This window comes from Leucoraja erinacea, chromosome 6, assembly GCF_028641065.1.
Source record: "Leucoraja erinacea ecotype New England chromosome 6, Leri_hhj_1, whole genome shotgun sequence".
NCBI classification, from domain to species: Eukaryota; Metazoa; Chordata; class Chondrichthyes; order Rajiformes; family Rajidae; genus Leucoraja; species Leucoraja erinaceus.
Window position 1 is genome coordinate 56,758,558 of NC_073382.1, and position 23,116 is coordinate 56,781,673.

At 42.4% G+C, this 23,116-nt stretch overlaps 1 protein-coding gene across 1 annotated transcript in view; it reads right to left on the minus strand.

Moving 5' to 3' along the window:
* The window catches only part of LOC129698179 (PC3-like endoprotease variant B), a 685,304-nt gene that overhangs the window by 461,930 nt on the left and 200,258 nt on the right, over window positions 1-23,116 (minus strand). Inside the window, exon 3 of the mRNA XM_055637132.1 lies at window positions 22,202-22,319. Within this exon, the coding sequence (XP_055493107.1) occupies window positions 22,202-22,319 (118 nt within the window). The remainder of the gene's footprint in view (window positions 1-22,201; window positions 22,320-23,116) is intronic.

Here is a 23,116-nt window from a genome sequence, read left to right on the forward strand (position 1 = left end):
AAAGAAAAGCCACATGGTCACGGGGAGAACGTACAAACTCTGTTCAGACAGTACTTGTAGTCAGGATCGAACCTGGGTCTCTGGCGCCTCAAGGCAGCAACTCTAACACTGCCATTCTCTAAGGAAATGCATCTTAACTGTTCTTATTTGAGAATATCTGATAGAAATCAGGACAGAACCTTACAATACCTGATAGAACTTTTTAAATTTGCAAACTTGAAAACTTTTATAAAGTGCCTATTATTTGCAGGACCATGGTAAAAGCTAGTGGAAATCCACCACTAACCTGGAAGTAGCTGATGGATTTGTTTCGTTTAATTTAGAGATACAGCGTTGAAACAGAACCTTCGGCCCACCGAGTCCACGCCGACCAGCAATCACTCCATACACTAATTCTATCCTATACACTAAGAACAATTTACAGAAGTCAATTAACCTACAAATCTGAACATCTTTGGAGAGTGGAAGGAATCCAGACCACCCGGGGAAATCCAATGCTGTCACAGGGAGAATGTGCAAACTCTGCACAGACAGCACCCGTACTCAGGATTGAACCTCAGCATCTGTGGAGAGAATAGTCAGATGACATTTCAGGTTGGGACCCTTCTTCTGTCTGACTCAAAATATTGTGCGTCCATGCCTTTCACTGATGCTTCCTGACTTGTTGAATTCTAATTTCAAGTACTCCTTGCATCCCCTCTCTCTCCGTACAGAAAGCACCCTTAAGGGCCTGTCCCACTTTCCCGAGTTATTCACAAATTCTCCCGAGTTTTCAAACTCGCAGAATGTCCGTAATGAGTCCGTAGGAGGCCGTAGTAGTCCATGGATATATCGTAGCGGCTTGTTATGCCATCAGGTAAGTCGGGACATTTTTTCAGCATGATAAAAAATGCCCACGAGTAAAAAAATAGCCCCGAGTACCTGCGGCTGGCATAACGAGCCGCTACGATATATCCACGGACTCTTATAGCTTCCTAAGGACTTGTTACGGACATTCTGCGAGTTTGAAAACTTGGGAGAATTTGTGAATAACTCGGGAAAGTGGGACAGGCCCTTTATCTAATCACATATATAATCACACTACAGCTGGCCACTTAGTGGGTCAGTGGGGGTGCTTTAGGCTGCATCACTGCAATGTTGACATACAATTCTCACAATGTTAAGTGTCCTCTCATTGCTCCCCCCCCCCCCCCCCCCCCCCCCCCCCTCCACCCCCCCCCCCCAACAGCCCTACACTTGTAGTCAGGATCAAACCTGTGTCTCTGGTGCTGTAAAATAGCAACTCTACCACAGCGCCACCACACCACTAACTAGAGAATGTTGGCGAGCATCTGCTCTTATTGAACAGCTGCTCATCTGTGCATGGAAACACAAGATTCTGCAGATGCTGGAATTTTGAGCAAATCCAAAGTGCTGGAGGAACTCAATGGGCCAGGCAGCATCTGTGAAGGGAATAGTCAGATGACATTTCAGGTTGGGACCCTTGTTCAGTCTGACTCAAAATATTGTGCGTCCATTCCTTCCACAGATGCTTCCTGACTTGTTGAATTCCTCCAGTACTTTGAGGTTTTTGTTCATATGTGTGATATTGTGAGTTTAACGGATGGTTTGATCTCCAAATAGCAATGCCACAAAGTTACCTTCCTTGAGCATACTTTTCATTCATTTGTAGGGAGGAAATGCAGATGCTGGCTTCCCTGGGCCTCCTCCATTGTAAGAGTGAGGCCAAATGTAAAATGGAGGAACAGCATCTCATATTTTGTTTAGGGCAGCTTACAGCCCAACCGTATGAATATTGACTTTCATAATTTCAAGTAATCCTTGCATCCCCTCTCTCTCCGTACACACACCACACTTGTATAATCACACATATAATCACACTCCAGCTGGCCACTTAGTGGGTCAGTAGGGGCTTTAAGCTACATCACTGTAATGTTGACATGCAGTTCTCACAATGCAATGTGTCCTCTCATTGCTCCCCCTCCCACCCTGAACCAACAGCACTCTTAACACCATGTTCTAAGACTTTACACTCGTAGTCAGGATTGAACCTGGGTCTCTAGTGTTGTAAAATAGCAACTCTACCACAGCGCCACCACACCACTAACTAGACGCGGTTGGCGAGCATCTGTTTTTATTGAACAACTGCTCATCTGTGCATGGAAACACAAGATTCTGCTGATGCTGGAATTTTGAGCAAATCCAAAGTGCTGGAGGAACTCAATGGGCCAGGCAGCATCTGTGAAGGGAATAGTCAGATGACATTTTAGGTTGGGACCCTTCCACCGATGCTGCCTGACTCGCTGAATTCCTCCAGTGCTTTGTGGTTTTTTTCGTCTGTGCGATGTTAAGCTAAGTTGAACTAATGTTTTGATCTACAAAATATCAATGACACAAAGTTAGCTTCCTCAGGTATATGATGCATACTTGTTAATGTCCCCGTGAAAAAAAACACATTCCATGGCAATCGCAACACCACTCAAATAAGTGTCCTTTTTCAAACCTTTTATTCATTTGTTCTTTGTATCTCTTCATATCTCTAGTTTCATCGTGGCTTGGTTCATCAATTTGAGCACCCTGGAGAGGAAAAGACTACAAAAAGTAGTAAACACTGCCCAGTCCATCATCGGCTCTGACCTTCCTTCCATCGAGGGGATTTATCGCAGTCGCTGCCTCAAAAAGGCTGGCAGTATCATCAAAGACCCACACCATCCTGGCCACACACTCATCTCCCTGCTACCTTCAGGTAGAAGGTACAGGACCCTGAAGACTGCAACAACCAGGTTCAGGAATAGCTACTTCCCCCAGCCATCAGGCTATTAAACCCGGCTCGGACAAAACTCTGATTATTAATAACCCTTTTTCTGTTATTTGCACTTTATCAGTTTATTTATTCATGTGTGTATATATTTATATCATGGTATATGGACACACTTATCTGTTTTGTAGTAAATGCCTACTATGTTCTGTGTGCTGAAGCAAAGCAAGAATTTCATTGTCCTATACAGGGACACATGACAATAAACTCACTTGAACTTGAACTTCTTTCTCCCCTGTCTGGAGAAGTCTGAAGTCTAGATTCTCAATAGATTTCAGAAATTGCCCATATTCTGGAACCAGGCAGAAAATGCTGGAGTGACTCAGCAAGTCAGTCAGCATCCCTGGAGAAAAAGGATGGGTGACGTTTCGGGTCGGAACCCTTCTTTCAGTCTGAAGAAGGGTCAGACCCGAAACATCACCTATTCCATTTCTCCAGAGATGCTGCCTGACCTGCTGAGTTACTCCAGCATTCAGTGTAAACCAGCATCTGCAGTTCCTACCTACACTCAAAATAGTGTATGCTTTAAAGCTGAATCCGGAAGGTAAAAGTATCTATAGTGACTCATTGGATCTCTGTTTATGTTTAAATATGACCATCCTTTCAATAAATTCAATAAAGCTCCATTTCACTTTGACACGGAGTGGTCTGCATGTGGTAGGATTATATTAAACCACTGGTTTCTCAATGATTTCAGTTAAAATCATTGACAAATTAGTAAAAAGAAGTCTGTGAGTGCGCATAGAAATCTGATTATTATCTTATAGGTATCAGGCAGTCATGGAGAAAGAAAAATCATAATGTAAAAGTTATAGATTATAAAATCACTAAATGAATTATTGTGAAGAAATGTTAAAGCATGCTGAAAGTATTGATACCACACACAAGCATTGGAAGTAGTTCATGAATGTGAATCTGAAACATTCTCCAGCATATTGCTTTGAGAGAGATTGATGAACAGGTTAGGAAGGAGAAAACATGTGCAAAGAGTCATAGAGTCATACAGCATGGACAAGGTTCTTCAGCCCAACTTGCCCACATTGACCAACATATACCATCTACTCTAGTCCCACAGGCCTGCTTCTGGCCCATATCCCTCTAAACCTACCCCATCCATGTACCCATCTAAATGTTTCTTAAACATTGCAATCGTACCTGCCTCAACTACCTCCTCCGGCAGCTCCGTCCATAAACCCCCCACCCTTTCTGTAAAGAGTTACCCTGCAGATTCTCATTAAATCTCTCCCCACTCATATTAAACCCCTGTCCTCTCGTTCTCCATTCCTGTACTATAGGCAAAAGACTCTGTATGTTTACCTTATCTATTCCTCTCGTGATTCTGCGCAATTTTAAAATATCATCCCTCATCATCCTGTGCTCCAGGGAATAGAGTCCCAGCTTGGTCAATCTCTCCCTATAGCTCACACCCTCGTGTCCTGGCAACATTCTTGTAAATCTTCTCTGCACGCTTTCCAGCTTGACAACATCTTTCCTATAACATGCTGGCCAGACTAGAACACAATACTCTAAATGTGGCCTCTCCAACATCTTATATAACTGCAACATGACCTCCAAACTTCTATACATCTATAATTATAGTTGGGTCATACTTTGCAGAAATGAAGATAACTACATTTGTTTGAGGTCAGTCATTCCAGTCCTTGTGATAGGTGCGGGAGATCATAGGGCAGTATCTTAACTCGATCATCTTCAGCTGCTTCATCAATGACTATCCTTCCAACTCAAGATCAAAGGTGGGTCTGTTCATTTATGTGTTCATTGATGTGTGTATAATTGCAAATTGTCAGCAAATTAAGCAATCCGTGCCCACATGCCACAACAATTAGGCATGAAATGATAAGTAATATTCATGCCACAGAAGTGTCAGGCAACGGCCATCTTCAATAAGACATGGTTGAGCCACTCATCCTACCATTCAATGACATTACCCTTGCATTGACCTGCACCATCAAAACTAACCAGAAATTCATCTGGACCCGCTACAACACAAATCATGTCTACAATCTGTTGTGGACTAACCACGTCTATTGTCTATTGTCTATTGTCACATGAAATGACACCCAAGAAGGCACACCAATGCTTCAACTTCCACAAGAGACTGAGGAAATTCAGCATATCTCCAGTGACTCTTACCAACTTCTACACATGCACCGTAGAAGGCATAGTGTTGGGTTGCATCACAGCTTTGTTCGAGAACAATTCGGCGCAAGACTGCAAGAAATTGCAGAGAATTGTGGAAGTAGCCCAGACCATCCGACAGACCACACTCCCACCATTTACTCTATCTACACTTCACGATGCCTTCGGAAAGCAGCCAACATAATCAAATACCTTACCGGTCATTCATTCGGAGTAGTGCGTTCGGCCGTGAGTAGTGCGTTCGGCCGAACGCACTATGGGAACTTCACTTGCCCCCCTGCAGGAACTATACATCAGGAGGTGCAACTCCAGAGCCAACAATATCATGAGAGACCCCTTCCACCCCTGCAATGGACTGTTCCAGCTGCTACGGTCAGGCAAACGCCTCCGTTGCCATGCGGTGAGAACAGAGAGGTTGAGAAGGAGTTTCTTCCCAGAGGCCATTCGGACTGTAAACGCCTATCTCACCAGGGACTAACTCTACTGAACGCTTTTCCTTCCATTATTTATTATGTAAAGGTATATGTGTGTTATGATTGTGTTTATAGTTTGTTTGGTTGTTTGTCTTTTTGCACAAAAGTCCGTGAGCATTGCCACTTTCATTTCACTGCACATCTCGTATGTGTATGTGACAAATAAACTTGACTTGACTTGACTTGACTTGTTCGGCAGAGGTACAGAAGCTTGAAAGTGCACATCACCAGATTCAGGGACAACTTTGATCTCAGGCTGCTGAATGGTCCTTCCATAAGCTCACTTTTAGTTTTGGATTTAGAGATACAGCTAGGATAAAGATCGATTCTCCTCTACCCCATTGCAGATATTGGATTTAGTCTCTGGAACTATTGCGCTACAGTGTTGAGAACGATATTCTGCATTCTGTATCTTTTTATTCGCTCTTCCTATTGGGCTTAAGTTTGGCTTGATTGTATTGATGCATTGTATTATCTAATTTGATGGGATAGAATGCAAAACAAAGCATTTCATTGTCCCTCAGTACACGTGACAATCATAAACCAAAGCCTAAACCTAAACCTAATAAAACCTGCAAGGTCACACACCACCCTGGTTTACAGATATATTTACAGACTGATTTTGTCCTTCATTGTCTCTGGAACACCCTCACCCACAGCAAAGTGGGAGTACTTTTACCAACAGATGCTGGAGTAACTCAACGGGGCAGGCAGCATCTCTGGAGAGAAGGAATGGGTGACGTTTTGGGTCGAGACCCTTCTGATCTGTCTGAAGAAGGGTCTCGACCGAAAACGTCACCCATTCCTTCTATCCAGAAATGAAGCCTATCCCGCTGAGTTCTACAGCATTTTGTGTCTATCTTCGGTTTAAACCAGCATCTGCAGTTCCTTCCTACACGCTTTTTGACCAACAACTTCACTGTGATTTAACACACTTGCTCACCACAGCCTACTCAAGGTTAATTAAGGATGGGAAAGATATGCTGGTGTTGCCGTTGATAGCCATTCCCCACAAAAATCAATTAAACAAAAATGCCCAAGAAATCCTTACCATTGTATACAAACATTGTTTGCAGATTTAATCACATGCTATTGTGTACAGGGAATAGTAGAAGAGGGGTACACAGGATCACACTTCTTATTCCATCTAAAAAAGTGTTCTGGTAGCAAGTACATCTTTCATCCCAAACATGAAGCTTGCCGCTTTGTAATTGTAATGCCCTTTCTCACTGAATCTTCCTTATCCATTGAAGATTGGTTAAATTAATGCCTCAGAAGAACACAGCTTGAGCTGAAAGCTGCCAACTACGTATATTATACTTAAAACGTACAGGGAAATCTGTTTAAGTTACTGGCTTAGCTGTGGTCTGTGGAAGCTAGAAATTAACCTCCAATTCTGCCGCTCTAAGCTTCAATGTGAATTGGACCTGGAACAAAAATATTCTGTGCCAGTTTGCTGCTGTCTTCACATAAAAATCTTCCTAGATTATTTCTCTATTTCCTGATAACTTCAGATGGATCGCTCAACTGGAACGAGATAGTTGGAGATATGCACCTTCCAAATTTGACCCGAAGGGACGAAATTTAACCGCATCCCTCTGAAGCTCAAATAGTCATTTAAACACATAATCAAGTAAAACCCACAGGATGTTATATTTGAAATGAATAGTTTGACCCCTGGATAGCTGCCATTGATATAACTTATGCTATGAGGCAATAAATGTATTCAAGCAAGTGGAGTGATTTTGCCAACTTTACGAACCCAACAGCAAGGCGGCAATAATTTTGTACATCGTGTTTTACTTTAGTAGCAATTAATAACACATTATTAATTCACATCAAGATTAATTCACTCTAACAACTTTACAATGCACCTTCTCCAAAATGGAGAGTAAATGCACCACTGAGGCAGAAGAGACATGCAAAGCTGAGATAATGAAATCTTGTGTTGTATTAGGCTGAAATGTAGCCAGTTGATATTAGGTGAAGCACAATCTGCCTAGCATAAAAATTATCTTCTAAAACTTAGCTGAAGGGGAGAGTTATGAGCAGGGCCTTGACAGGGTGCTCAATTGAACTGGATGACAAATTTCTTCCATAATTAAAATGTGCTGCTTGGAAACAGGCTCTTCGGCCCATCGTCAATGCTGACCATCAATCACCCATTCACACTAATTCCATCTCATCCCACTTTCGCATTAATTTTATACACACTAGGGGCAATTTACAGGGGCCAATTACCATATAAATCCGCATGGTTTTTGGATGTGGGAGGAAACCAGAGCACCCGGCGGAAACGCACACAGTCACAGGAAGAACGTGCAAACTCCAGACAGACAGCACCAAACATCAGGATCAAACCTGGATCTCTGGTGCTATTTGGTAGCAGCTCTACCATTTTTATAAGCTGCTGCTGCCCTATCAATATTGTTTTTAACTCTAAATATCTGTTCAGCAATCACAACTCTATGAATGGAAAATCGCCAGTAAGGTCCTCACGTTCAAAACCTGCGGCTTAGAGTCTAGCTGCCTCAGTGCCACTCTGAATCAACAGAGCAATTATTGCCAATCGCCACATCTGCCAGGAATGCAGTTATTAAAAATCACCTTATTTGTGTTGGTTTTGGACAACGTAAAATTTGGGATTTTTAGAACGAAGCAGGAATGCTTCTTTTTACTATGATTAAAAAAGGTAGCTGCTTTCTTAACATAATGTAACATTGTTGTAAAAAACTAGACTCTCTGATCACCATGACTAGTGGTAATTTGATAGCTGTTCTCCAATTATATTGGCCGCACCAAACAGATCAACCAAATCCAGCGTTCAGAGGTAGATTAGGTACTGATAAGGTAACTAGACACATGGAAGAGAAGAATTAATGCAAGTATTAAGGGTACAGGGACAGGAGGAAATGAGGGACGCAGGTCAATGAAACACAATCAGGATGTGCATTATATGAGGACTTTATATTTCTGCTTTGTGGCTTTCATCTCTTACAGCATACAATGGTGTATTTTCTGTTTTTCTTTAGATAGACACAAAATGCTCGATTAACAGAGTGTCAGGCAGCATCTCAGGAGGAAAGGAATAGGTGACGTTTCTAGTCTGAACCCTTCTTCAGACTGGTATAACCACCATCTGCAGTTCCCTCTACACAGTTGTTGTTTTCCTTTGTGCATTTGTGATAATGAAAGCAACAGCAATATTTCAGGATGCGTGATCCACAAACGTTGTGATGTACAAAGAGTATCCCTGGACTCAGACACTATTTTGACACCTGGTTGCTGTCCATGCAGAGTTCGCATGGTTTCTCCAAGACAAAATAATTTAGTCTGAAGAAATATTCCGACCTGAAGCATCACTAATCCATATTCTCCAGAGATGCTGCCTGACCTGATGAGTGGCTCCAGTATTTTGTGTCTTTCCTTGGTAAACGAGCATCTGCAGCTGCTTGCTTAGACAAAATAATTCAGAAAACTTTGCCTCCGTTGTTGCACTACAAATCCAATGGCTGTCACGGCGACCTTGGTTTGGTCCAGTCCACCACCGTGAAGCTGGCAGATTAGAGCACATGGTATTAGGGGTAGGGTACTGACATGAACAGAAAAATGGTTGGCAGACAAGAAACAAAGAGTAGTCCCTTTCAGAATGGCAGGCATTGACTAGTGAGGTACTGCAAGGCTCGATGCTGGGACCATAGCAATTTACAATATACATTAATGATTTAGATTAAGGGATTAAAAGTAACATTAGTAAATTTGCAGATGACACTAAGCTGGGTGGCAGTGTGAACTGTGAGGAGGATGCTATGAGGATGCAGGGTGACTTGGACAGGTTGGGTGAGTGGGCAGGTGCATGACAGATGCAGTTTAATGTGAATACATGTGAGGTTGTCCACTTTGGTGGCCAAAAGAGGAAGGCAGATTATTATCTGAATGGTGTCAATTGGGGGAAAGTGCAGTACAATGAGATCTGGGGGTCCTTGTTCATCAATCACTAAATGTAAGCATGCAGGTACAGCAGGCAGCGAAGAAAGCAAATGGCATATTGGCTTTCATAACAAGAGGAATTGAGTATAGGAGCAAAGAGGTCCTTCTGCAGTTGTACAGGGCCCTAGTGAGACCACACCTGGAGTATTGTGTGCAGTTTTGGTCTCCAAATTTGAGGAAGGACTTTCTCGCTATTGATGTAGTGCAGCATAGGTTCACGAGGTTAATTCCCGTGATGGCAGGACTGTCATATGTTGATAGAATGGAGAGACTGGGCTTGTATACTCTGGAATTTAGAAGGATGACAGGGGATCTTATTGAGACTTGTAAGATTATTAAGGGTTTGGACACGCTAGAGGCAGGAAACACGTTCCCGCTGTTGGGGGAGTCTAGAACCAGGGGCCATAGTTTAAGAATAAGGAGTAAGCCATTTAGAAGGGAGACGATGAAACACTTTTTCACACTGAGGGTTGTGAATCTGTGGAATTTTACCTCAGAAGGTGGTGGAGGCCAATTCTCTGGATGCTTTCAAGAGAGAGTTAGATAGAGCTCTTAACAATAGCAGAGTCAGGGGATATGGGGAGAAGGCAGGAACGTGGTACTGATTATGGATGATCAGCCATGATCACAGTGAATGGCGGTGCTGGCTCGAAGGGATGAATGGCCTACTCCTGCACGTATTGTCTATTGTCTCTCATTTTTTATCCCATCAGGAAGGGGCTCTGTTGCTGGGGGGGGGGGGGGGGGGGGGGGGGGGAGGGGGGCAGTGATGAAGGAGGGAGCAAGCATATCTGGCTCTCCAAATTCCTCAGTCAGTTCCCCACTTCCAGAGTTGGTAGTCAACGTGCTGGAGTGGGGGACTGCTGAAATGATCATTGCTGCTTGCAAAGGTCAGCAAGGTTGCTTTCACTCCCTGAAGAGTGGGAGGCAGTGAGTCCAAATCCCTTCTTTCATCTCCTCTCACTCTTCATATGGGCTGCTCCACCTATGTTACATTTGATTATACAGCATCTCATCACCTTCTAGAAATGCACATGGAAAACATTTTTTCCGGATGCATCACAGCATGATTTGGGAACAGCTCCAGCCAAGACTGCAAGAAATATTGCAAAGAATCGTGGATGATAGCACAAACCAAACTCCCTTCATTGACTCCATTTACACTTCACGCTGCCTCGGAAAGGCAATTCAAGGACGAGTTTCACCCCGGTCACTCCCCCTTCTCTCCTCTCCGATTCTTCCTACCTGTTATCAGGCAACTGAACCATCCTATCAACAACTAGAGCGGGGTCCTGAGTTACAATATATCTCATTGGAGACCCTCAGACTATCTTTAATTGGACTTTACTGTACTTGCACTAAATGTTATTCCCTTTATCATGTATCCGTACACTGTGATGGCTTGATGTAATTATGTATAGTCTTTCCACTGACTAGTTAGCATGCAACAAAACCTTTTTACTGGACCTGTGATACTAAATTAAACTAAATTAGATTAAATGGCATTGCGAGAACGTAGAACAGTACAGCACAAGAACAGGCTCTTGTGTGCTGAACAAGAATCCAAGAACATCTCTTATCCACCTGTACTTCCCATATTCCTCCATGTATATCTATGTGCTATTCCAAAAGCCTAAAATGCCACTGTCATATTTAGTTTTATTTTGTTTTGCTAAGTTTAATGTCACATGTACCGAGGTACAGTGTAAAGGGCCTGTTCCATTTACACAATTTTTTCGGCAACTTGCCGGCACCCATCTTAGTTGCAGCAGGTCGCCGAAAATTTTCAAAATGTTGAAAATCCAGCGGCAACCAGAAAAAGTACGACTCTTTGGGCAACTACTAACGATCAAACAAGTGTCATCTCATGACAAGCTTTTGTTGCTTGCTAACCAGTCAGCAGAAAGATAATACATGATTACAATCGAGCTGTCCACAGTGTACTGTTAGAATCAAGCCATCCACAGTGTACAGAAACCCTCTGCCTCAGCCACCATCCCTGGCAACAGGCTCCAGGCCCTCAGCCACCATCCCTGGCAACAGGCTGCAGGCCCTCATCCCCATCCCTGGCAACAGGCTCCAGGCCCTCACCACCCTCCCTGGCAACAATGTTTCCTTGCACATCTCCTTTAACCATTCCTCCTCTTACATTAAGGCATACCTTCTAGTATTTGATTTTCTCATTCGGGGAAAACAGTTCTGATTGACTACAAGCACCTCAAATAATCAGCACTGAATCTCTTAACTAAGTATTGAATGATTAAAAGAAAATCAAAAAAGTGCAGATGCTGGTAGTCTGAAATGAAAATAGAAAATAGAAAATAGGAAATTCTCAGCAGGTCAGGTGGCATCTATAGAAAAAGAAACAGTTAACATTTTTAATCTGGGAACTCTTCTTTATAAATGGAAAGGAGAGAAAAACAAGTTACTTTTAAAGCGAAGAAAGTCGGAAGCAATAGAACAAAAGGAATATCTCCAATATCTTTAAACCAAACAAGCTAATGGGGTTACGGAAGGTAGACACAAATTACTGGAGTATCTCAATGGGTCAGGTAGCATCTCAGGAAAAAAAGAATAGATTATATTTCAGGTCTGAACTCTTCTTCAGGCCCAAAACATCACCTATTATTTTTCTCCAGAGATGTCTGACTCGCTGAGACATGTCCAGCGTTTTGTGTTTATCTTCAGTATAAACCCGCATCTGTAGTAGCCTCCTACACAAACTAATGGGGTTAGCAAAACCTGAAAGCACATACCACCAGATTTAGAAACAGCTACTTCCCCGCTGTTACCAGACTCTTCAATGGCTCTGTCACACACTAAGAGTGAATTTCTGAACTTCCAATTTATCTTGTTGCAGCCCTTAACCATATAACCATATAACAATTACAGCACGGAAACAGGCCATCTCGACCCTTCTAGTCCGTGCCGAACACATAATCTCCCCTAGTCCCATATACCTGCGCTCAGACCATAACCCTCCATTCCCTTCCCATCCATATAACTATCCAATTTATTTTTAAATTATAAAAACGAACCTGCCTCCACCACCTTCACTGGAAGCTCATTCCACACAGCTACCACTCTCTGAGTAAAGAAGTTCCCCCTCATGTTACCCCTAAACTTCAGTCCCTTAATTCTCATGTCATGTCCCCTTGTTTGAATCTTCCCTACTCTCAGTGGGAAAAGCTTTTCCACGTCAACTCTGTCTATCCCTCTCATCATTTTAAAAACCTCTATCAAGTCCCCCCTTAACCTTCTGCGCTCCAAAGAATAAAGCCCTAACTTGTTCAACCTTTCTCTGTAACTTAGTTGCTGAAACCCAGGCAACATTCTAGTAAATCTCCTCTGTACTCTCTCTATTTTGTTGACATCCTTCCTATAATTAGGCGACCAAAACTGTACACCATACTCCAGAATTGGCCTCACCAATGCCTTGTACAATTTTAACATTACATCCCAACTTCTATACTCAGTCCCTTAATTCTTGTCCTTGCCCTTGTGCTTGTTTTTATTTTCCTGCACTTCTGCTGTATACTGCACTCCATTTGTTTTCTTTTTTTTCCGCTGTCTGATGTACTCCTCAATGGCATAGCCTGCTAAACTAACTATTTCACTGACTATTGGAACATGTTACAATAAAAAAAAAGATGTTAGCACATCATCCTCAGCCAACAATGGACCTGAGGTTATCTGGTGCCAGCCCTGTTTTGTTCTGACCTTCTCTATCTTTCAGTCTGAAGAAGGGTTCTGACGCAAAACGTCTCCTATTCCATTTCTCCAGAGACGCTGCCTGACCCGCTGAGTTACTCCAGCATTTTGTGTCTATCTTCAAGAAACAAAATAACACCAATACAAATAGAATAAGGAAAACTGAGCCAAAATAATGACTAGCAGAGTTCTGATACAGACAGAAAGAAATAGTGAGCCAGCTAAAGTTAGAGATTTTAATAATAACAGCATAGGCAATGTATCAGAAAGAAGGCATTTATGGAATTTTGCCTGAGGCTTAATACCTTCATGACAGTTAAGGAAAATATTGAAATTGTAATGAAAAGATTGCATGGAACTGTTTTATGTTGCAAACTTCACCATACCAAGCAGCATGATACTTTGATTTAGTTTAATATCCAAATACTAAAGCATTTATTTTACTTCTCTTATAGAATTTGAGGCAATTTACAAACCACACAACTTGTAATATTCTTTACGAGCGTTACACTGCATTGACAGGAAAGGCCCATTGTTCAAAATGTCAGCACTATAATTTACATAACTTGCAATCTTGTAATATTGTTTATGGGTGTTACACTGCAAATAGTGGTCTTGAGAAAAGCCCATTGTTCAAAATGTCAGCACTGCAATTGAATAATATTTATTTATAACTTTACCCCCAGGCAGCTTCAGTCGATCCAGATAATCTGGCATTAATTATTTTGGAGTTTATTATCTGATGGATGATCTCTCAACAATTTCTATGATCCAAACTCTTTCCCCATTAAAACTTCATGCTTCTATCATATTGACATACTCTTGTAGTTTATGTTCCTCTGAATTGTCCTTTATTTTTCTCTGAAGTTTCATGAAGAAATGTCTGCTTTTATTTACTTTTCGGGCTCATTGGCGGAGAATGGCCGATTGAATTAGATAAATCAGGGGCTCCGGGACCTGACATGTGTCTAAAAATGAGGGAAATGATATTATGTATTGAATACAAAGATAGGACCTCCACAGTGAATGGTAGTGTTCTGGGGAGTGTTGTAGAGCAGAGGGATCTAGGAGTACAGGCATATAGTTCTCTTAAAGTGACAGGTAGATAGGGTGGTCAAAAAAGGCTTTTAGTACATTAGCCTTCATCTGCCAGGGTACGGAGTACAGAAGTTGGGATGTTATGTTACAGTTGTACAAGATGTTGGTAAGTCTTGTAATATTGCTTGTAAGTTAATGGACTTTAACCTGAGCAAGTGTGATGCGTTGCACTTTGGGAGGTTGAATGTAAGGGGAAAGTATACAATTAATGTTAAGACGCTTAACAGCATCGACGTGCAGAGTGATCATAGAACCCAAGTTCATAGCTGATGTAAGGTGGCAGTACAAATAGATAGGGTGGTAGAGAAGGCATATGGTATGCTTGCCATCATTGCTATGGGCATTGTGTATAAGATTCAGGAGGTCATGATGCAGCTCTATGGGACTTTGCTGCAATCATAGTATTGCGTGCAGTTCTGGTCGCCCCATGACCGGGAAGATGTTGAGGCTTTGAAGAGGGTGCAGAGGAGTTTTACCAGAATGCTGCCTGGAATAAGGGTTTCAGCTACAGGGAGAGGTTGGATAGACTTGGATTGTTTTCTCTGCAATGTCAGAGGTTGAGTAGAGACTTGATAGAAGTATATACAATTATGAGAAGTATATAGTAGATTGGGTAGACATCAGAAATTTTTTCCCAGGGTGGAAATGTCCAAAACAAGTGAGTGTAACTACAAGATGAGATGGGAAAAGTTTAATGGAGATGTGCGCGGTAAGTTTTCTTTACACAGAGAGCAGTGGGGGCCTGGAACGCATTGCCAGGGGTGGTGGTGGAGGCAGATACGACAGTTGTATTTAAGAGGCTTTCGGATAGGTTCATGGAAGTGTAGGGAATAGAGAGATATGGGTCATGTGCAGGCAGACAAGACCAGTTTAACTTGGCATCATCTTTTGGTGCAAACATTGTGGGCCAAAGGGCCTGTTTCTGTGATGTCATGTTCTATGTTATTTGTTCCAAGGCCACATTTAGAGGACTGTGTTCAGTTTTGGTCACCTGCTATAGGATAGATGTCAATAAGCTGAAACGTGTGCAAAGAAGATTTACAGGGATGTTGTCAGGAGTTGAGCAGCTGGGCTATCGTGAGAGGTTGGGCAAGCTAGGACTTTATTCCAAGTTGCACAGGAGGCCAAGGGGTGTTCTTATGGAGGTGCATAAAATCATGGAATGAATGGATATGGTGATTACACAATGTCTTGTAACCAGAGTAGGGGAACCAAATGACAGACTAGATTCAATGAGAGGGACAAGATTCAATTAGAACCTGAGGGGCAACTTTACACTCAAAGTGTGGTGGGTATATGGAATGAGGCCGGTACTATTATTACAGGTCACGTGGACAAGTAGATGGCTTGGAAAGGGATGTATTTACAGAGGTGCATAAAATCATGTGGGGGATTGGTATTTAAGAAGGAACTGCAGATGCTGGAAAATCGAAGGTACACAAAAATGCTGGAGATACTCAGCGGGTGCAGCAGCATCTTATGGAGCGAAGGAAATGGGCAACGTTTCAGGCCGAAACCCTTCTTCAGGCTGATGGGGGGTGGGTCATTGGGGTAGGGGGGGGGGGGGGGGGGGGCGGGGAGATGAAAGAAAAAGGAGAATGAGGAGCCTGAGGGCTTTCAGAGAGAAGGAAGAGGAGGAGACAGTATAGGGCTAACAAAGGTTCTAATTCAATGTTCAAGCCACCAGGATGCAGATGAGACAAGCGGAATATGAGTGCTGTTCCTCCAATTTCCGGTGGTGCTCGCTCTGGCCATGGAGGAGACCCAGGGCAGAGAGGTTGGATACGGAATGGGAGGGGGAGTTGAAGTGCTGAGCCACCGGGAGGTCAGAGCGAGCACCACCGGAAATTGGAGGAACTGGTCAACAAGTTGCAAAGTGCCAAGCAGTCATCCCAATGCAACTCACCAGATTTAAACCTAGGGCGGCACGATGGTGCAGCTTGTAGAGCTGCTGCCTCATAGCGCCAAGAACCTGGGTTCAATCCTCACCTTGGGTTCTGTCTGTGTGGAGTTTGCACATTGTGGAAAACTAGAGAGGAAATTGCGGGAGCCCTGGTTGAAATTTATGAGAGGTGCCGGAAAACTGGAGGGTGGCAAATGTTGTACCTCTTTTCAAGAAGGGCTGCAGGAAAAATGTTGGGAACTATAGGCCGGTGAGCTTAACAACTGTAGTTGGTAAGTTACTGGAGAATATTCTGAGGGACAGAATATACAGGCATTTGGATGGGCAAGGGTTGATTAGGGATAGTCAGCATGGTTTTGTATGTGGGAGGTCGTGTCTCACAAATCTGATTGATTTTTTTGAAGACATGACCGAAAAGGTTGATGAGGGCAGAGATGTAGATGTTGTACACATGGACTTCAGGAAGGTGTTCAACAAGGTTCCGCATGGTAGGCTGCTCTGGAAGGTTAGATTGCATGGGATCCAAGGACAGATAGCTGAATGCATAGCAAATTGGCTCCATGGAAGGGTGCTTCTCGGACTGGATGCCAGTGACTAGTGGTGTGCCTCAGGGTTTGGTGCTGGGCCCGCTATTGTTTGTCATCAGTCAGAGTATTGAGCATAGAAGTTTGGAGGTCATGTTACAGTTGTATAAGACGTTGGTGAGACCGAATTTAGAATATTGTGTTCAGTTCTGGGCACCATGTTATTGGAAAGGTATTGTCAAGCTTGAAAGGGTTCATAAAAGATTTACGAGGATGTTGCCAGGACTAGAGGATGTGGGCTATAGGGAGAGGTTGGGTAAGATGGATCTCTATTCCATGGAGCGCAGGAGGATGAGGGGAGATCTTATAGAGGTGTACAAAATCATGAGAGGAATAGATTGGGTAGATGCACAGTCTTTTGCCCAGAGTAGGGGAATTGAGGACCAGAGGACATAGGTTCAAGGTGAAGTGGAAAAGATTTAATAGGAATCCAAGGGGTAACTTTTTCATACAAAGGGTGGTGTGTGTATGGAACAAGCTGCCAGAGGAGGTAGTTGAGGCTGGGACTATCCCATCATTTAAGAAACAGTTAGACAGGTACATGGATAGGACAGGTTTGGAGGGATATGGACTAAGCGCAGGCAAGTGGGACTAGTGTAGCTGGGACATTGTTGGCCGGTGCGGGTGAAGTGGGCCGGAGGGCCTGTTTCCACACTGTATCACTCTATGCCTCTATGACCGCATGAGCTTTCTCCGAGTGCTCCGGTTTCCTCCCACATCCCAAAGACGTACATGTTTGTGGGTTAATTGGCCTCAGTAAAGTCATCCCCAGTGTGCAGGGAGTGTCTGCCAATGTGGAATAACATGGTGGGATAACATAATGGTCTGCAGAAGCGATCTGAAGGAGCGCCTGAAGAAGTGTCTTGACCCGAAACTTCACCGATCCATGTTCTCCAGAAATGCTGCCTGACCCGCTGAGTTCCTCCAGCACATTGTGTCCTACTGTGAGATAACATAGAACTAGTGTGAAGGGGTGATCGGTGTTCAGTGTGGACTCGGTGGGCCGAGGGTCCTGGTTCCATGCTGTATCACTAAATTTAAATTCAATATTGTGCCTCTCCAGCAAACTGAAAACATTAATTGATTCCAAGATTGTGCAGGGGCTGAGAATGGAAGCAGGCCTCATTATTGGTGTACATTCAGGAGCAGTGGCCCTGTGACGACTTTCCCCACAATAATAGAATCTAGTTGAACTTGGCCGAATCCTTCTTCTTTCTTATCCATGGAAATGTGCACAGCACGTTCAATTTAAACCTGAGGAGCACAATTTTAATATAGGAATGGTTCTACTGCCGGGGATGACCACATGCTTTCGTGGACTCATATAGTCATACAGCGTGGAAACAGGCCCCTCTGCCTAAATTGCCTACACTAGTCCCACTTGCTTGCATTTGTCCCATATCCCTCTAACTCTCTCCTATCCGTGTGCCTGTCTAAATGTTTTTTAAATGGCATGATACAACCTGCCTCAACTATCTCATCCAGCAGGTCATTCTATATACCTACCACCCTTTGTGTAAAAAAGATTCCCCTCAGGTTCTACACCTTAAACCTCTGCCCACAGATTCCCCTACTCTGGGTAAAAAACTCGAAGATATTTACACTATTTACACTATCTATCCCTCTCATGATCTTATACACCTCCTTAGGATCACCCCTCATTCTCAATGAGTAAAGTCCAGGTCTGCTCAACCTCTCCCTATAGCTCAGGCCCTCGAGTCCTGGCAACATCCTTGTACATCTTTTAAGAGGTCCATCACAAAATGGTGGCATAGGACGAAATGGTTAAGGCCATTAAGCCTATCTTGCCCAATTAGCATTAGACCACACAAAGTAAAATGCACGGTAAGTCCAGAACCCTGGTGCAAATAAAAAGTAAAACCAAACAATCCTGTTATCAAGCAGCATTCATTAGTTACATTATTTTCTATTCTTTTGTACTTGTCGAACTTCATTTCTTTATTAATTGTCCCTTTCTCTCATCTTAGTTTCCTTTTATGAGTTTGCTCAGCTTCTGCGAATTTCACACTTCAATGAAGGCACAGCATTTCTTGATTCCCCTTGTTAAATATTAACAAAAGTGGCAGTGGATCTTGGAGACAAGGTACCAGATTTCAAGCAGGATCATTAAACTTGGCAAAACCCTTGTGCACCGCGTGAATGAAACGCAAGCTGCATCAAAATCCAAAATTTTTGGCTTGCAGTCAAAAGCTTGAAGGCTGCACAGTAGAACACATTTATCAGTTCTGAAGACAAAGCTGACGCTGTGAGGACTCAGCATGGATAACTGGCCACGAGAGAATCGAGATTTTAGTTAAAGATCCCGCTGAAGTTAAATATGTCCACAGCCTAATTGAATTTATTTTAGTGACTGAAATCCTGCGTCTCACATGTTAGTTTATCGTAATCCTCTTTCTTGTAAAGTTTTATGGATTACATTGCTCACACTTTTACAGCATCACTATAAATTAGGAAAAGAAAACGATATCCTGTGATCTTAGTGACACCGTTGCCATGACTTGCAAATATCCCAACAGGGTTGATTGGCAGCATGAAGACAGCATCTGGATAAATGCAAGATTACAAGACAACTGTTAGATTCTCAATAGATTTCAGAGACTGCCCAGATCCTGGAACTAGACACAAAATGCTGGAGTTACTCAGCGGGCCAGTCAGCAACCCTGGAGAAAAGGAATAGGTGGAGTTTCCGGTAGGAACACTTCTTCAAGCTGAAAGAAGGGTTCCGACCCGAAACGTCACCTATTCCTTTTCTCCAGAGATGCTGCCTGACCCACTGAGTTACTCCAGCATTTTGTGTCTATCGTCTGTATAAACCAACATCTGCAGTTCCTTCCTACACATCTCCTCAAACTGATCATTTAAAATATTTCAAATTCAGTTCAATGTTAAACTAAATTTTAATTTCATAGTGATCAGATAAATAATTTAGACAAACATTTTAATTGTCAGAGGTGTTAAATAACCTATACATTATATCTTCCTGGCCTTTATTCTCTCCGGCTCCCTCTTCCTCTATATTTCTCTGTTAAAAAAAAAGCACATGCATTTTTCCCTCTAATTGAATAAATAATTTGATATTGTATTACTTACAATGAAATGGGATACACTTCCTTTCACTTCATCTGACTATTACTAGTGCCACTGCAGTGTTGGTTGTAGTCATACAGCAAGGGAAACCAAACCTTCGGCCCAACTTGCCCATGCTGACTAAACTGCTCAATTTACAATAGTCCTGCTTACCAGCCTTTGAGTCATGTCCCTCTAAACCTTACCTGTCCATGTACTTGTCCAAATGCCTTTTAAATGCCTTTTCATACAACTCACCACCCTCCATGTGAAAAACCTGCCCCTCAGATTCCCATTAAATCATTCCATTCTCACCTTAAACCCATGTCTTCTGGTTGTTGATGTCCTTCAGGTTACACCACCTTCTTTCAGATTTGACCACAGCTGACTGAAGACCAGCATGAGGGTTTGAAGATTAAATTGACATATTTATGACCATTGGGCCTATTAATGTGTAGATGGGACGAGCAAATTCAGCTTTGGAAAGCCATGTTTAGTTTTTGTAGTTTAGTTTAGAGATACAGCACAGAAACAGGCCCTTTGGCCCACCGAGTCCACGGCGACTAGTGGTCACTGTACACTAATAATATCCTACACACGAGAGACAATTTACAGTTTTACCAAGGCAATCAGCCTCCAAACTTGTACGTGAGTGTAGGAGGAAACCGGAGCATCCAGAGGAAATCCATGCAAGTTACGGGAGGAACGTAAGAACTCCATACAGACACCTCCCGTAGTCATAATCAAATCCGAGTCTCTTGCGCCATAAGGCAGCAACACTACTGTTTGCCCATTGTGCCGCCCAAAATGTTAAAGATTTGAACAAGCCCAACCATGTTGAAAAGTTTAAACTGTGATGGCGTTGATCTGTATGATCTGATAGGCAAAGAGGTGTGGTAGCAACACCATGTTTACATAGAATACCCAGATACCCTGGTAAGGAATCATAGTATATTTAAAGAAATTAGATAGCTGGATATGTCATGTTAATAGAGATTTTTATTCTATTTCAGGTAAGAAAGCAACAATGGTGGATTCATTTTTTGCTTGGCATGCCGTATTCAGCAGATTTTGTATAAATTACTGGGTTGAATTAATTTAAAATGAATGCTGTATAATAAATTTAAATCACATAGGCAGAGAATTTGGGTATCTATGTTAAACAGGATGTTAAAGCCAGCACGAGAAAGGAATGAAACCCAGAAACACAGTGTATGTTAATAATGTGCATCCCCTAGAAAATTCAATGGAGCTGCAGTTAAAATGCTCCTGTCACAGTTCAGTGATTTCGATTTCTCAGTCCTAGCCCTGGGTGACTATTGAACCTCCCAATATGTGCAAAATAAGCTTTGCCAGAAAGCAGCTGGCCCTCTTCATGGGACATCCCACCTCAAGGAAATGTGACAAGAGATTTACATACTATGGAAAGTGAGTCTGTATCTTAATGAGAAACTGAGTCTGTGGCCCTTTCACTCACCCTTGTCGTCACAGAGAGCTGAGTTTCATCAAGGGCAAGGGAGGTTAACAAGACAAAAGTCGCTGAAAATCTAAATAGTGCGCACATTGGTGGTAGAAGATTTATCTAAATTTTCATTGAACTAAGTAATTTTGCAGACTGAGCTGCTCCAGCATTTTGTGTGTTTTAAAATGATGTGTGGGTTTGGCATGAATTCACATTGCAAATGTGCGGGCTTGTAGGTCAATTGGCCTCTGTAGAATTTCCCCCAGCGTGTAGAGAATTGACGAGAAAGTGAGATAACATAGAACTAGTGTGAATGGGAGTGATGGTCGGAGTGGACACCGCGGGCCGAAGGACATGTTCCCATGCTGTATCTCTAAACTAAACTAATGTTTGCATTCATGTAGCACCTTTTGTGATATCAGAATGTTCCAATGGATTTTCCCACCAATGAGGTACTTTTGAAATGTGGTGATTGTTGGGATATTCGAAACACACCAACCAACATATGCATAACAAGCTTCCACGAGAACAGGAAATTTGAAATACTGATCTGTATATGTCATTTTGATTGAGCGATACATTTTGAGCAGGCATAAATAGTCGATCTTTTTTTCAAATAGTACCGTGGAATCTTTTCCAAATAGATAATGTCAGGATTAGCATTTCATTTTTCCTCATTGCTCCACCATTCGAGATAAATTACATTCAGAATGAGAATCAGAAGGCAAAAAAATTGTGAGTAAATTAAATGATGTGCATAGCCATAAACAATCATGATCACAACTGTAGCATAAAGTTACAGCATTTGGGTTACAACTGTGATTGAGTTTGTTAAATGCTGATGGCACATGCTTTATGCTTGTTCTTTTATAACGGTAAATTATTTAATATTAACTTTTGTTGCTCGGTACTTACCCAGTGGTTCAGAGATTGAATTGAAACTGTCGCCTTCAAGAAGCGATGAGAAATCAGGTAAAAAAGCTGGGTCTCGCTTTTCTATTTCATGAATATCTTGCTGTTCTACCCATTTGACCTGAATAAAAGAACAGATTCCTAATGTTAGAATACAGTGGAACCATATTATGGTGTTATTATTATATTGAAGGCCTTGCTAATTGTTAATTTAGTTAAGTTTAGAGATGTAGCATGGAAACAGGTCCTTTGGCCCACCACGTCCACGCCGACCATTGATCAATTAGTTTTATGTTATCCCACTTTTGCAACCACTTGCTATTCTCCGGGGCCAATTGGCCTACAATTTGGATGTGGGAGGAAACCGGAGCACCTGGAGGAGAACATGCAAACTCTACACAGACAGCACCCAAGGTCAAGATTGAATCTGGGTCTCCCAGCTGCACCACTGTGTCCCCCAGCATGCAATTTAAATGTACACAAGAAACACTTCCATCGTTTTGTTTTAATTGTATTTCCTTTTTTTTAAATAAAAGGGACAAAATATTGTAGGGTATTTATAAGCTGTATACTTTTAAGTCATTCGTGATCTTTATTAAATAATTGGACACCTGTCCACCAATCAAAGTGTTTTGTTTTGTGAAGTGAGGTGTCTTCGATGACAGCCAACCTACTGCCATCTCATGGAGCCCTCTAGTGATGCAAAGAGGGATCTTTGTTAAACAATAGCTGGTGGAACAATTAATATTCTTGGCAGCGTCAGATAACTATTTCACAGCACCAGCTTAACAAATGGTATCATCCAATATGTTTTCTTTAAATTAATAGAGCCCCTTTTCAAGTAAAACAAAAGTTCCTACTGCGTTTTGCAACTTTCCTTTAAATCTCAAGACAATTTCCAAAAACTGGCATCTACCT